The sequence below is a fragment of the Mytilus trossulus genome, chromosome 7, assembly GCF_036588685.1.
Source record: "Mytilus trossulus isolate FHL-02 chromosome 7, PNRI_Mtr1.1.1.hap1, whole genome shotgun sequence".
In the NCBI taxonomy this organism is placed as follows: domain Eukaryota; kingdom Metazoa; phylum Mollusca; class Bivalvia; order Mytilida; family Mytilidae; genus Mytilus; species Mytilus trossulus.
Window position 1 is genome coordinate 39,883,017 of NC_086379.1, and position 16,550 is coordinate 39,899,566.

At 31.1% G+C, this 16,550-nt stretch overlaps 1 protein-coding gene across 7 annotated transcripts in view; it reads left to right on the plus strand.

Annotated features, from left to right (window-relative positions):
- LOC134725071 (uncharacterized) overlaps window positions 1-14,812 on the plus strand; it is a 34,084-nt gene extending 19,272 nt beyond the window's left edge. For 4 of the 7 annotated variants that reach the window (XM_063588581.1, XM_063588583.1, XM_063588582.1 and 1 more), the window contains 8 exons: window positions 273-342; window positions 897-970; window positions 1,734-1,806; window positions 2,720-2,755; window positions 3,698-6,133; window positions 6,881-8,529; window positions 11,012-11,122; window positions 12,404-14,812. In XM_063588581.1, coding sequence (XP_063444651.1) covers window positions 273-342; window positions 897-970; window positions 1,734-1,806; window positions 2,720-2,755; window positions 3,698-6,133; window positions 6,881-8,529; window positions 11,012-11,114 — 4,441 coding nt within the window. In that variant the 3' untranslated portion in view covers window positions 11,115-11,122; window positions 12,404-14,812. Of the gene's footprint in view, window positions 1-272; window positions 343-896; window positions 971-1,733; window positions 1,807-2,719; window positions 2,756-3,697; window positions 6,134-6,880; window positions 8,530-9,536; window positions 11,123-12,403 lie in introns of all 7 variants that reach the window. The other 3 variants (XR_010108515.1, XR_010108516.1, XM_063588584.1) reach the window with 3 other exon arrangements.
- Window positions 14,813-16,550: the final 1,738 nt, after the last annotated feature.

Sequence of the window (16,550 nt, forward strand, 5' to 3'; positions counted from 1 at the left end):
TCATAATGGGTATAAAAGGCATTTTTTATGCAATATTTTTTCAAGGTTTATTGCATTTTTTTCCTGCTATAAGTCCCAGTCAATACTCTTGACAGTACTCAACTAATCTAGTGTTTTATTTTCCCTTATCCTAAGTATGCTCAAAGTTTTGCCACTGGAATTTAACAAACAACTACTATAAATAAATAAACAAAATATATACATGTTTGAAACATGGCAAAAATAAGATTCAATTTATTGAATTTTAATGTTTTGTACTTTTTGTTTTACAGCCTTTGCACTGGTGACTGGTTCATCAAATTACTGAAGAAATATTCCAGCGTTTCTGCCATTGCTTCAGAGGTATGTATTATGACTACTTTCAAAATTTCTAATGTAAAACCATTCAAACAGGAAAAGCAACGGTCTAATCAATATAAATAACAAGAAACAAGAAACACTTATGACCCACATCAATAAACAACAGCAACTGAAAAACAGGCTCCTGGCTAGAAAGTGCAAACAAATGCAGCAGGTTTAAACATTTAAACAGGCACCAACCTTCACCCTAACCTGAATCAGCAGTCAAACGTCGCAACATACAAGGACATAACATATATAAATAAATACATTGATAAAATGAAAATGCTATGTTATTTTCTGAATTTCACCTTTAATGTCCCTTATCCTACCTCTTTATTTTGTACAAATGAAAGTTTGAAACCTAAATATACCCTGAATTGTGGTAAATAAACATATTTTTTTTTATCAGGATAGCATCTAATATGAAGAACTAATGTAATGGTAATACCTTTTAACTTATTTTTTAATGGAAGAATGCATTTCTTAAGACTCAATGATGCACACATAATACATTAAAAAAAATTCACCACAAAATTTTATATATTGTATTTCAGGATAAAACTGAGCAGTTGAAGATCCTTTTGGATTCAATAGAAAAACAGTATTCAATTAAAAGCAGTATTATAAAGTAAGTCTTCTCAAGATTTCTTTTTTAAATTGACTGAATAGAATAAGCATGCAGGATTTGAGTAATACATGTATGATTAAACTTAATGATACAACAATTTATGTTCAAATATTTTTATTGACCTTATTTTTCCATATTTTAGACTTGGAAAATTCTTTTCACATCAGTTTGAAAATATGAAAAAAAATCTTAAAAGTTTATAAAATCAACTGTTCCTTGATCAAAGGGGAATTTTTGATTCTCTTGGATCTATTAGTTTATAGTTAGCTATCTGAAAATCTTGAGATTAAACCCTACTATTAAGAATACTGTATCATAGCTCAACAGAGCTTAAAGCAACTGCCATAAACACAAAATTCTGCAAAAAATTATAGGAACTTACACAAGACAGACACTGACCACACAGGAACTTGAACTTTTCATATAAAAAAAGATGTAGCATGATTGCCCATGAGACTCAATAACAAGAAATTAACAACTATAGGTTACCATACAGGCTTCAACAATGAGCAAATCCCATACTGATAATCAGCTATAAAAGACCTCACATGTGAAAACTAACGGTCTTATAAAGGTACTAACAAAAAAAATCGTTGCACTGAAAACAAGAATCACTGAGTTGCAGGCTACTGACTTATGTTCAGAATTAAATGTATAAAGGTTTTTATATGCACTATGAAAGAATGTAATTTTATTCAAAATGTACATTTAACTTTGTGAAACTCTTCTAAAGTGTACTAATGGTAGTATGATTATTTTTCAGTGCCTCAGACATTGTAGATGGTACAGTAGATGAGCATACGTTGATGATCTTTGTTTCCCTCCTACAGAGAAAGGTAAAATCAGGATAGGATAGATTTATGATGGTCTGGATTGGGGGGGGGGGGGGGGGGGTCTGTTGTTCCGAAAACATTAAATTTTCACCCCTTTTTTCTCTAATCTTAAAAAAATTAGACCACACATTTCTCTAATTTTTTTGGCCCGTTATTCTCTAATCTTCATTTTTTAAAGGCATTATTCTTAAATCATTTAACCCCATCCAAACCCTCATTTATTATAATTGAACACATTCTTCAAGCATGCCCAGTTATCTTCTATATGGAAGTCATGAGGAATGTATTATTCAATATTTTTTATAATGAGGATGCTTGGAGCATTCTTTGAATTCACTTTTAAGAGTAGATATATGATCCAAAATTGGCCATTTTAGAATCTAAAGGACTATATAGGCAGTTTCATTGTTTGTATTCCATATGAATATTATGTCACATCATTGGTTTTATTTCCATTGTTGTCATCATTTTTAACCAGTCACAATGTTTTAGTGTACACTTTTGAAGATACATGTATTGCCAAAATGCAAAAGAGGGGTGTAAAGAGAGGGTATCTGCACGGAAGAACCCCAAATAAAATTACCATTTCACGATGAACGAACACTTAAAAATTTCCTGCACATTGATCTTTTTACAGATTTCACAAAACACAGTGAATTACGAACCTTTTTCACAGCTGTGCTAGAATAAAAATAACAAAACACTTTGCATGTAAACAACCCTATACCATTCTCGCAAAAGATTCTGAAATTGGAATGAAATACAAAATGGAAGAGGCATGAATTAAACTGCAGCTTAATACTGAACAGCAATAACAAAATAACATATTCAGTAGAAAGTTATTCAAAATTTTAGAAAGCAATAAGCCAATCTGTCACTACAAACAAGATTAAATAATTTTTTATATATTTTGTAGGTTGATGGCAGTAGTCTTATAGATGAAGGATCTTCAGTAAGTTGTTTACATTAGAAAAGAAGATTAATTGAGAATATGTCAGTAAAAATCCCTAAAAGAGTAATTCACCAACTCAAAACATTTAAAAAAAGAAATCAGCATACTGCTTCATTATAGACTACTGTAAACCAACTCAATTTCGCGATCAATTTGTTTTCGCGACTTTCACGAGTAGAAAAATAATGCGAAATTAAATCGTCTTGAAAAGAAATAACTTGGATTTTTCCCTATCAAACTACATTCATTAAATAAGAAAATCACGCAATTAAATCACTGTGAAGTTAACTAGCTGGTTATAAATGTGAAATAAAGTATTCGCAAAAATAAGTTGGTTTACAGTAAGTTATGATACCACGAGTGAAGCTGTAAATATTTTTTTGTAAATATAAAAATACCATAAGCCATTTCTAGCTTTTGATTCTTATGTTTTATGCATGGTAATAGATATAAAAAAATATTATTGCTAATGAGACAACTCTTCATAAAAGACCAAATGACATAGAAATTAACAACTATGTTACTAAATGACCTTCAACAATGAGTAAAGCCAAAACTGCATAGTCTGCTATGAAAGTCTCCAAAATAAAAGTCCCCAAAATGACAAATAAAGTCTGGGTAAGGAGATCCAAACTACTAGAAGTTGGATATTAAAAAAATGAACGAACAAACAAACAAACAGGAGAAATTTAAAGGACTCAATGATCATTGTCCAAAGAATGAAACGAGGGATGAATGAGAAACATACTTCACATTCTTCTCACTTTAAGGGTGTGAGCGTTAAAATATACCAAAAACCCCTGGTAGACACACACACTTTTTATTTCTGTCTTATTTTGACACTGCTTTTAAATAATCAATAGACAGCTAAATACAATTGGTCTTTAAGTAACACATAAGTTAGGTTTCAACTGAATTGACAAATTTACATTTTATTTGCAGAGGTCAGATAGCAGAAAAAATCCTTCAGATGAAACCTCAGACTGGTTTTCTACATCTAATGGTTCAGGATCAGATCCTCAATTTTCTAGGTTACCAGTAGAATCAGAAAGTATATTAACAAAAACTATCAGCGATACAATTTCTGACCGATTTCTCGAGGAAGACAAATTAAGTGCCTTATCAGGATCTACTTATGATTCAAGGGACAGAACTCTAGAGAGAGAAAGTTCACCGCATAGTCGTCATATTAATGGAAGCTATGAACCAAAAAGAGAAAGTAAATTAACAAGTGATACCGTCAGATCAACATCTCCATTACGCAGACCAAGAGATCATAAAGCAATAATGGCGGAGGCAAAGGAAAAATTAGAAGAGCAAAGACGTAGAAGGGAAGATGAAGATCAAAGAGTTAGGGAAAATGAACAGAAACTTTTTAAAGAAACGGAAGCTAAAAAGATTGATACTAGTATAAAACATGATTCAGTGAGGTCGTCACATGATGACATAGAGGAAGTGATGCGTGAAAACTTGCCACAATATTCAACTGGTCCCCCACAGTACTTACCTGGACTAGGGAGAGGTGTTCCAATTTTCGTGGTACCAGGTCAGAATCCAGAAACAATGTTTTTATTACAAGCCTTGCGTCAGGCTCGTCATGAAGCAAACTTTCATGATCAAGACTCTAGTTCAAAAAGTTCTTCAGAGGAAACTCTTCCTAAAGCTACACTATTAGATTTAGAAACTGTTGATGACATCCCTCCCTCAGAATATCTTCAGTTTGAATCCGACAAGAAAGCAGAAATGTCAACTCCTCGTGGTGTTTCACCAAGAAGAACAAATTATGTTCCATCACCTGAATTTTTACCTACGAAAAAATCAATTATTGATGTACTTGGAAATCCACCAGAACCACAAACTAATGTTGTGGAATTTCCTTCTTCAGAAAGAGAAACCAGTAGACATTTCCCACGAGTGGAAATAAAAGAAGATGTTAAGGTGAGAAGAGAAATGGGAAGAGATCAGAGTGATGAAAGAATGTCACCAAGAAGAGACAATTCAAATCGACCACTTTCTCCTGGATATGATTTCATTGATGAAACTGTTTCTATTAATGATAAAGACACTGTGCCAAAAACTATTCTTAAAAAGTCATCAAATTATGGAACTTCAAGTAGGGATTCAAGTTATGAAAAAACAAGAGATAGGTCACAAAGCCCAAGGTCAAGTGAACATGAAAGTGGATTACGTTCAAGATCACCACGGGATCAGATGGAAAGAGATCGTTCTTTAAGTAATGATAGGACACCTTCTGGTAGATCATTATCACCAAGATCTAATAGATCTCCAAGACATAGATCACCTGATCTAGATAGGCTAACTGAAAATTATGACAGAATTCAGTCTGGTAATCAACATCGAGATACAGCTCCTGGGAGTAATTCAGATTTGGTTGATCCTAACACGAGACTTGTCAAAGTATTTCATCAGGAACTGGATCTTCTTCGGATGAAAATGGAGATGCTTGAAAAATCACATGTACCAGATGACGGCGATTTAGAAGATTTGAATTCATTAACACAGAGATTAAGTGAAAAGATAAAAGAAAGGTTAAGTAGCAGATCACCTCGCTCACCAAGGTCACCTAGACAAAGGTCGACCTCACCAGATTACACAAGAGGTAGACTTTTTCGAAAGAATGATATGGAATCTCGTTCTTTATCTGAGAACCGAGTCTCGCCATCTTCCGATTGGAGGACTTTGCCTAGTGAAAAATCTAATAGTTTACACAATTTGCCAGTAAGCATAGATAAGTCACTTAAAGTGGATGATGATGGGAAATTACTTTATTCACCACGGTCACAAGGCAAGCCAATTACTTTAGGATATAGTAGTCCTATTAGGAAAGTTTCCGATGAAATTTGGGGAATGAGAGAAGAAGAGTTTGCAGGTGTTACAAACGTGCAAAAAGAAAAATGGAAGAAACTTACTTCTTCCTGTGATATATCAGATAGCGATATTGTAGAATTGAAACACGCTTTAGGAACAGTAGTTGCTGAAAATGACATTTTACAAGCTAAACTTCGAAATTCAAATACTGACATTCAAGAAAAAATGAGAAAAACAGGAGAAGTTTTAAATGACTGTAGATGTCATTTATCAAAAGCTCAAGCTGAAAATATGGAATTACGCACACAGTTAGAAAAAGAAAGAAATAGAAACGAATCTTTAGAGGCTAGAATGAGAGAATTTGAAAAACAAGTTAAAGATCTCAAAGGTGTTAATAGTGAACTAGAATCTGAACTAGAAGATACCAGAAAGTTACTCAAGGGATCTAGTAAAAAGGATATTCCAACCATGCAGTCATTGGCAGAGGAGCGAGATGGACTTGTCGAGGTGTTAGGTACAACTCAGACTGAAAATGAAAGACTCAGAGAGGTAAGGGATGTAGAAATAAAGTTCTGGGTAAAAACAAAAATATGTAAATAACGAAAATACATTTAATATACCAAGATATCGTTGAAAGTAAAGTACAATTGTTACCATTCATCATGTTTATTAATGCTGAAAAATATGAATTTCAATTACATTTATTTTAGATGTTTTGTTTTTTATGTAACTTAGTATGTAGAACTGGGAACAGATAAATGAAAAATTAAATAAAAAAGATAAAAAGTATTCGTCAATTAGACAGCAACACAGTCATGACAATGTCACTTAAAAAAATGAAGGTCAACTTAAGACAAGTGTCTGAAAAAAATGTCAAGCACTAAATAAACCAGAGTCTGAAAGTATATATCAGTAGAAGTATTTTTAGAAAGATGGAGAAAAAAATATAATATAGAAATGTACATTAACATAGATCAAATTGACTATCTTTGTAGTTGTCTTAGTTTTGTTACACAAAAATGTACAACCACAAACAATTGTGGTACGAAGAATTATGCTAGGAATATCTCATTATTTTTCTTCTGTTACTTTGTGGAAACACCAAATGATCAATTGATTTCAATTTAGTTCACAAACTAAATATAAAGCATTGTTAAGTACAAAAAGATATAATATATGACTACATATAAAAGATGGAACTTACACAGACAATTCTCAATCATAAATATTGATCAATTCAAGGTACATTGTATTTTTAAAAAGCATGATAAATTTTATAATCTAATTCTATTTCAGGAACTGGAGAGAGCACAGAAATATGCATTTAAAGCACAAACTACTATTGTTGACCTTAAAAAAATTGTTGATGATGCCAGAAAAGAAAGACAACAATTATTTGAGGAAATAACTAGATTACAAAGTGAAGGTCACCTTCAAACAATCACTGGAATTATAAAGAAGTATATGGACAAAGGAATATATTTAGATGTTGAACCAATAAATGGTTTTAAAATTCCTAGCAGATCAGCTTCTCCAACACCTAACGAGAGACGCTGTTCTCCAGTACCCAAACAGAGGCTCAGTAGATCAGTAGACAGTGTGATATCACCAAGGTCAAGGTCAAAGTCACCAAGGGTAGAAACTCCAACAAAGCATGAGCATGAAAATACTGGTAGCAAATCCTGGTCAATGTCTGCTCAGCAAACTTATTCAGGACTTAGTCGTTCATATCAGGAACCAACTCCTAGTCAACGCTCTTATCAGGATCCTGCTCAGCGATCTTATCAACATTCAAATCAACGTTCCTACTCACCCGCTCGTCATTCATACAAGGAACCAGTCATGGCTAGCAGTCCACTCAAAACTCCATACGGAAGAGTTAACGGACTATCAATTCCTGTTACACCAGTAGTTAATGATATTATATCTGATGACGACGATGATGATTTTGATGATGAAGGCATTGAAGGATTTCATTACAATTACGAAGATATTTCGCCATCAGTTACATCAAATTTAAAAGAAATTTATCCTCATAGAAGAACAAGGTCTTATAGAAATAACTTTTCTAGTTCTTTCGATGAAGGTCGTGTGTCACCAACCGTAGACGATATAGAAGTGAACAGAATATTATCACGTCATCCTGTTAGGTTAGACTTTAATGATACAGCTGACAGTTATAGAAGTAGGTCACCAAGAAGGGAAGATAACTTTAATGTGAGCTATGAGCGAAGCAAAAGTCCAGGCCGTTTAGATATAGCCGATTTATATGAAATGAAACAGCCAGTACGACAACAGAATTACAACATCTATGGCAATACAAATAGAAGACCTGTGGCAAGAAGTGAATCACCTAGTAATAGATATTCAGATCAGAAAAATTACAATGGTAAATCAGGAGAAATAAACAATAGACTATTTATGGCCGCTTTAGATAATGCCGTCCATGAAGAGGGTTCTAAAAAATATTACGATGATCATGACATTCCTGAAAAAGAATCATGGCGAGACCGTAAAGATCGGCTTTCATCAAGCTATGGGCCTGAAGTATCTCGGGCAGCTAGAACTGGTGTACGAAGTAACGGGGTCAAAGGAATTCTTAAGAATACAAAGGGCGAACAAAACTATATGATAAAACACGGAACCTCATCGCCTCTACATCGATCTGTTTTAGAAAGGTCAGTTTCCCCTGCAGCAAAAACGCCACCAAATAATAGAGACATTAACAAAAATTATAGCAAGCTAGCAAATAGTAGTTTAGCAAATAACAAAACTTTTGGTAATTCGGGTAAACCATCATTAGCTTCAGCTAGTTCAGGCAAGCCCTTGTTTTCAGGAGCTAGTAAGAAATCTGGCATTGTACGGAATCCTAAGGATTTATTTGCTGATGTTAGTCTTTCTCCTGTACGCACCGCTTCACCATCTAAATATCAGCACACACCACTGTAAGTATATATAGTGCTTGTGTATAGACAGCTTGTATTTATTTATTTATAAATCATTGTAAATACCATTATTTATTTATACATGTATTCATATTTTAATGGCTATATTGCTTGAGTTAAATGATGCTTGGTCTGCATTCTGATTGCTTTTTTTCACTTTACACTATTATTCTTTGCTTTTGGAAAAATAAATCTGAGGCAATATGTACTCAGTGGGTCCACTGCATTTTGAGCTTCTGTTTTAGCACATCACCTTTTATTGAAATTTGCATGCATGGGATCAGAGCTTTATTTTTTAGTTCATTCACAAATTTCGGTATCTTATTTTCAGTAATATTCATTTTGGATAAAAGTTTTTATTAAATTTTTTGAATTGAATGATACATTGTAAGTACTCAATGAAAATCATATTTACAGTAATTTTCTAATGAAAAAAATCAAATAAACGCATGCAAGTCTTCAACATTGCTCAAAGCACCAGCTTTTTTCTGAAATTAAGAATTTTTTTTTCATCAAATGAATTAGATATTATATACTTACTAGAATATAATAAAGAATGCAGTTTTCCAAACATTCAAAAGAACGAAAATATTCTATTATGTATACGTAATATATAATAAGAAGTAATGCTGAGTTTATTTTTTAAAAACTTGAACTATGACCATAATTATTTTCTGTGGATGCACAGCTTATGTTTTTGCTGTTTATATTGTCAATATCACAATAGTGTTAAATTCAGACTGCATGAAGTTCTGTATGTTTCTTAAAAAATATTTTGACCGATTCAATTTTAATTTAATAGTAGGTGCAAACTCATTGTTTTTGAAAATGTTAAACATACTGCATCTGTGCTTAAAACTACAAAAAGTTGCAACTTTCAAAAACATTTTCAATATTCCTAAAATACTATTCAATAACTATTGTGATTTTGACACAGTTGTTGTTTTGCTTACTAGTTCGCTTATTTTTAAGTGGCAAGTACAAACATTATTTTGCTTTCTTTTCAGATTAACTGTCAAATAAAACAGGGTGAAATTGCACACTTGAGATTCCCTGCACATTTATTTCCACATTTATTTCACGCATTTGTGTAAATGTTGTAATGTTCATGTTGATGTCTACTCAATTGTTTATCATGAATTAATTGTTTATGTTTTTATTCTGTATCAATATATACTGTTGCTTCATGTCCTGTGTTCAGTATATAATATATAAGTTACCAATGAAAGTCAGATTTATTTCATTGCAGTGCCATGTTCTGTTTTGCAATCTTCTTACAACAAATCTTGCAATAAATAAATTGTATTCAACTTCTTACTTATTTTTTATATATTAAAAAACATTTAAATAATTTTATTTGATCACTTTTAAATGTTTCTAAGTGCATTTGACATTATTGAAATCAGAAAATGGCATTGAAATGTTCTGATGAAACTAACAGTTAGTGTTTGGAAGTTTGAGATATTTATATATTCACCTCCAAGAATTATCTACTTGTCATAAAGTTGAATATCTAGAGTTACTTGCCCTTTATTTTTGGTGTCCACTTGGAATTCACTTACATAACTCCCATTGGTGACTTTATTAATTTGAAGGATTACTTTTGTGCTATATTATTCTGAAATAAATTCTTCCCAAAAAAAGGGGAATACAAAAGAACTCTATATCTACATTGACACTCAAAAATTACAAATCTGTTGTGCAAAGGAAGATAACTCTAGAATGAAAATGATTGACAAGTAGAGAATAAATACTATATATGGATGTTCTCTAATTCTATAGTAAGCATCTGTATAAGAAGCACAGAAAAATCATCCATTATTTAATTGTGGTTTAATGATGACAGAATATTTAAATGAAAAAAAGTATTTGTAGAACAAAACAAGCATAGAAGTTCCTGTCAAAGAATAGATACATGAAAACAAAGCATATTAAATCACATTGTACAAATGTAATATGTATTTTAGTCCTTTATGGAGGTTCAGACGTTTTTCAATTTCTCTGTGCTTCTTTCCTTTATTGTTGACCTTCAACTTTAAAATTTGGTGTGGTTGACCTTGAATTGCATTAACAGCAGCAAATAGATTTTAAAAAATCATTATGATACAATTTTTGTGGGATATATAAACTAGTCATATTATTTACAATGCTAATTACAGGTTTTTTTTATGGTTTAATAAAAACATTAATATACTAATTTTAACAATACTTTTCAACAACACAAATTTGTTTCATCAGTTTTTCACAATTAAAATATGTTATGTTCAAAACCCATCAATTTTATGAGGTAGATATATAAAATATATCTCTTAAGTGGTGTTATATAAAAAAAAAGCGTAAATACATAAATGCTATCTATACTCAACCATTATATAATCAAGAATTCTACACACTGAGGGAATACTCTATTGTTCTACCATAGCCTTTAGACGAAATCAGATTTCTGTATCTCTCTATAAGTAGACAATCTTCTTTTGCACAGTGATTCTCCTATACCTCAATTAACTGAGGAAGAAAAGAGATATGCAGATCTACTTGTAGACAAATATACAAAGCAGCTTGGATTCAATACCATTTACAGCTGAAATTATAGGTAATTACATCTACCGGTACTATAAATTAAAAACGATTGAATGAACTACCTTAAAAAATATCCATGTGTAATAACAATTGCAAATGCTTTATTTAAAAAAAATCTGTCAAATACAAATGTAAGACCTGGGGTTAAAGTCATAAAACTTTGCTTATTTCTCGGAGCACAACAAATGGGCTCCAAACCTGAAATCCATGCATTATTTTGATTGGTTGATTTTGGATTATGAGTGCAAAAAACTGACTTGAAAGCTTTATGTCTTCAAGGCTTGAGGTAAAGATAAAAATTTGCTTTTTTCACCTGGAAAACACTATAAAAAACAAATTTAAAAATGAAATATAAAAGGTTTACGTTACACTTACAAGATTTCTACTTATGACTTGGTCAGAGGTTTAGTGGTGCTTTTTGCTTGCATGATTTGGAATTTCAATAACAGAAATTTAATGTATCTACTGTGGATTCATGATTATTTATTGGGCACCATTTTAGTAGGTCTAGTAAATAAATTTTCAGCGAAATATTAATTGTCTAAAAATATACAATTAATTTGTTCCTCAATCCATGAAAATTATTACTTAAGAAAAAAGATGAATCCACAGTATTCTATATTTATGTTGATATAAAGTGAATTCATATATACAAAGTATATAAGTACCATCAAACATAACAATAAGCTGGAAATAAAAAAACTTCATGACTTAAACATGAAATTATATACATAATAATGTTTTTGCTTGAATTACATTTATTTGTATATACACCATTCAAAAGTATTTATTTATATAATATAGCATTATAATCAGATACTCACTATAAATAAGAATAACAATTATATTACTATATTTACTTTATAATACAATGGAACTCTTGAACCTGTATGTTTAACTAAGAAATTTATCAAAAGTATTGTGAAGAAGGAAATCTTCTAATTTTATCTTTCAAAAAAAATATTAAGGTTTAACCATTCTGGTTGAAAAGTGCCTCTAAAGTTCAACTATGTAACTTTTACCAATGTGGAAGATTATATTCATAATATTTCTGTGGAGAAGGATTTTAGGTAATTGTAATTAAGTATTCTAGATTAGTTGGAATGAATGGGGTAACTATATACATTAATTGGGTGAACTAACATGTTATCTTACTTTGAGTTCACAAAGAGCAGATGTAATGCAGACAGACTCTTGATCTGGACAGAGTATTTTCAGATGTATGTTTTTTATTAGTCTGGACTCAGTATATTCATTAGTATGTTTTCTGATTTTTCCAACTTTTTATTTTCAGATGTCCAAGTTACAGAATTAATTGTACTAGTGCTGCTACTTTCCGTTAAAAGATTTTTTATATCTCTTTTCTGTATTTTATGAATTTTGCTAGACATTTTTCTCACAGAAAAATCATTGATTTTCTTTTTTGTGAAAAATAACTATTAATTGTTGTCTCCCTTACATTGTGAAACCTGGTTAAAGGGGAGATAAGCAAATTTTGCTTGTAATTTTTTGTAGAATCTTTTTCTCATATATTTCAAATGTGATTTTATTTATTGCCCTATTTCTGCTTTATGTATATTGATATGCAGTTCATATATGATTAAGCATTACCGCAGCTAGTTTATTTAAACTAGAAAAAGTTTTTCAAGATTTCTTACATTAGGTTTTTATAGACTTTTATAATGAGAGAAGGAACTGTTTAAAATGTTCATCAAATTTTGCCACCAAAAGGTGCTTTAGATAGAAAAAAGTCAGTATTTGAATTCTGAAAATAGAACAGTTTTTTTTATCTTCGCCAGTATATGAAGTAATTAGGATTGTTTTTGTATTCACAAGTGTTAAATTATGTGTTTTAATGCGAAATGCTGTGATAGTATTGCTAAGTTATTTATTTTTCAGATATTTTTTTTATTATTATTATTTGCCCCATCCCACATTTAAGGGGGGGGGGGATCTATCAGATTATCAGATTTACCTAACTTCAATTAATAAAGTCCATATTTATAATATTCCATGATGGAATTATAAATAAAGTTCTATGTTCAGTACAATATTTGGGTGACCGTGAGTTTAACCTACATTTCAAAATTGTATTTTAACACACTGTACTACAGTCTTGAACAGTACCAGACTCTTCAGCATCATTTATGTGATTAAACCAATATTTATATTATTGGACCAAATATTTTTTCATTTTTTGAATGGGACACTTGTGTCTTACAGACACATCATGTATTTTTAAAAAATTTCATTGTTATAATATCATTTTATTTATAAAATTCCATTCCGTCCAAATTTGTTTTGTAGCTTTTAATTAATATATTGTATTTTTATCCATACTCCAAATCCACTATGTCTTTGATTGAAAATATTTCTCTTTTTTAAAGGTTTTACAAGTCATGCAAGTGTGTAGTACATGTACACATTTTTCAAAATTTCTAATGGTGTATAATTTTTTTTATTGTTTTATGTCATGTTACATTTGTACTTCTTTTTGTGAAATTTTGTTTTTTATATCTTGTAATGAAGAATATAAGTTATCACAAATTAGATTAAAAAATTTCTATTATTTTTGTTTTAAACTTTTAATTTTACACTTTTAAAAGATCTTAAATGATAAAATCCATTTTTTATTTGACATCATTTGATGTTTTTAAAAAGCATTCTTCTTGATAATATTATAAAGCATTTATCCAATATCTCAAGTTTAATCCCATTTGTATAAAAAACATAATTTTTTTAATCTCAGGATTCATAAGTATATGCATTTAAAAAATCCAATTGCAAGTACATAAATATATATATGTTGACTAAAATTATTGAATTTATCCTTCAATCAGGTACTTTTTGTATAAATAACAGTTTAACAAATAATTTTTTGCTTTGGTCCTGCTTAGAATAATTGTAATGTAAAAAACCTCACAGTAAGTTTCCAGGTCCTGTTCATGGCGCTAGTTGATTTCCATGTTGATTTCTATAATTTAGAAGAGATTGTTTGGGATTTACAAAATTTAATTTTAAAAGCATTAAGGGTAAATTTTGTACTCACTTTGAAACAGGAGGAAAGCTTGAGATACATCCTTTTTGTACTGTTTCATAAGCCTTCACAAATAAATTTCATTTGTTGCCTATTATGTAATATTTTATATGTATTTTTGTCCCCCGCTATCAAAGGACAAGGTGCAAATTGTTTGTCATTTGTTCATTTGACGAGGAAGCGTTTAAACAAAAACACTTTATTCTTATTTTCAAAATTTTTATTTTTTTAATTAGTCCAAGATAACTTAACTGTTTTCAGTATTGTGATGGTTTCCGTCCAGGTAGAGGGAAAGTAATTTATTTAAATTTTTACATTTTTATCACATTCCATATTTATATATAAGCATCATCTGTGATATATTTTATAATAAATTAGTATTTATAAATTTGTATTATTTTTCTTATACAAAAGTCCATGTAAGTGCATTATTCATATTTTATTTTATTGCCTGCAACCATAGTTTCAGTAGCATGACTTTGGCCTGCTGCAGTTTCTGCTGGCTGCATCACCAATTATTTAAGTTTGTGATTAGGTGGCAAAATCAAGACATTTCTCTTCAAAACATTTAATTAATATGAAACAGTTCACCACTCCAAAAGGTTGAGAATTATTTCATTTTCATCATTTTGAATTGTTTTTAACAGTTAACAGTTCCTAAAGGGTGTGTGGTATATATATATATATATTTTTTTTTTTATTTTATTAAGAAAAGATAAAGATGGACAAAAGTTTTTTAATTATAGACCATGTCTATGCTTTTTTTGTGCTGATCAAATGATAAAATGTTGAGATTACATGGACTTTTGTAAAGAAACTAGTAAAGCTATTATGAGCACAGTTAGATATTGTATGAATGTGTTAATGGTTTGTTGTCAAACAACTAGTGAATCATGCCAAGAAATAAAAGAAGTATTTTCATTTATATTGTGGAGTTTTATTGTATGATAATGGCATTTATTCAAGATACTTAATTGCCCATTGACTTTTAAATAAGTCTTGACTTGCGCTTATATTGATCTTCCATCATCTCTAAAAGACAGGTATGTACCAAAACTTTGTAAAACGTCTGGTTTGTTGATTTAAATTTGGAAATCAGAATTTTCACAATGTTTCAGTCTAACATAGTCACTGTGACTCTGACTGATCCAAAATTCATATGAAGGTACAATGCTTATAAGATGTCTGTCATGCAGGGTTCATAACAACCTGCCCTCATTGTCATTGTTCATTACATTGATAAGATTTTGTATTTTTTATCAATCTATCAAATATCATAAGCAATAGCTCAACTATATTTGGAATGATTGTGAGGTTTACATATCTGTCTGGTAGGGTTCATATGACACTGACCTCAGTTGCATGGCTCATTGGTCTGTTTTAAGATTTTGTGGTTTCAATTGTTCCCCAGGTACTACTACTATTAGGAATAGGACCACTATATTAGATGTATAGAATAGTTGAAAGCAGTACATAGATATAGGATTTGAAGATGTGGTGTGAGTGCCAATGAGACAACTCTCCATCCAAATAACAATTTAAAAAAGTAAACCACTATAGGTCAATGTATGGCCTTCAACACGGAGCCTTGGCTCACACTGAACAACAAGCTATAAAGGGCCCCAAAATTACTAGTGTAAAATGTATGTCTGTCTGGCATAGTTCAGAATGTGACTTCATTTTCGTAGATCATTGATTATGTTAATTGTAGGTGATGCTTGTAGTAAAACCTTAATTCATATTACAGACTTACAACATAAATTCATAAATAAAATAGGCAAGACATTTCAGTGTGTGCTCTCTTGTTAACTGGGCATTTTAGTGCTTTTGTCTATTATCTTGAAAGCAAAAATAGATAAATAGACTCTTAGAAGAACAATAGTCATCAACAAGACAAGATCTTCAAATAAACAAGGGAAAAAAAGGCTGAACTCATCCTTTTTTAGCTCACCTGGCCCGAAGGGCCAAGTGAGCTTTTCTCACCACTTGGCGTCCGTCGTCGTCGTCGTTAACAATTTACATTTTGAACTTCTTCTAGAGAACCACTGAATGGAATGAAACCAAACATGGCATGAATGTTCCTTATGAGGTGCTGACCAAGTGTTGTTACTTTGTAGCCGATCCATCATCCAAGATGGCCGCCAGCGGGGGACTTAGTTTAACATAGGACCCTATGGGAAATGCATACCAATGACTTCTTCTAGAGAACCACTGAATGGAATAAAACCAAACATAGCATGAATGTTCCTTATGGGTTGCTGACCAAGTGTTGTTACTTTGTAGCCGATCCATCATCCAAGATGGCCGCCAGCGGGGGACTTAGTTTAACATAGGACCCTATGGGAAATGCATACAAATGACTTCTTCTAGAGAACAAATAAATGGAATGAAACCAAACATAGCA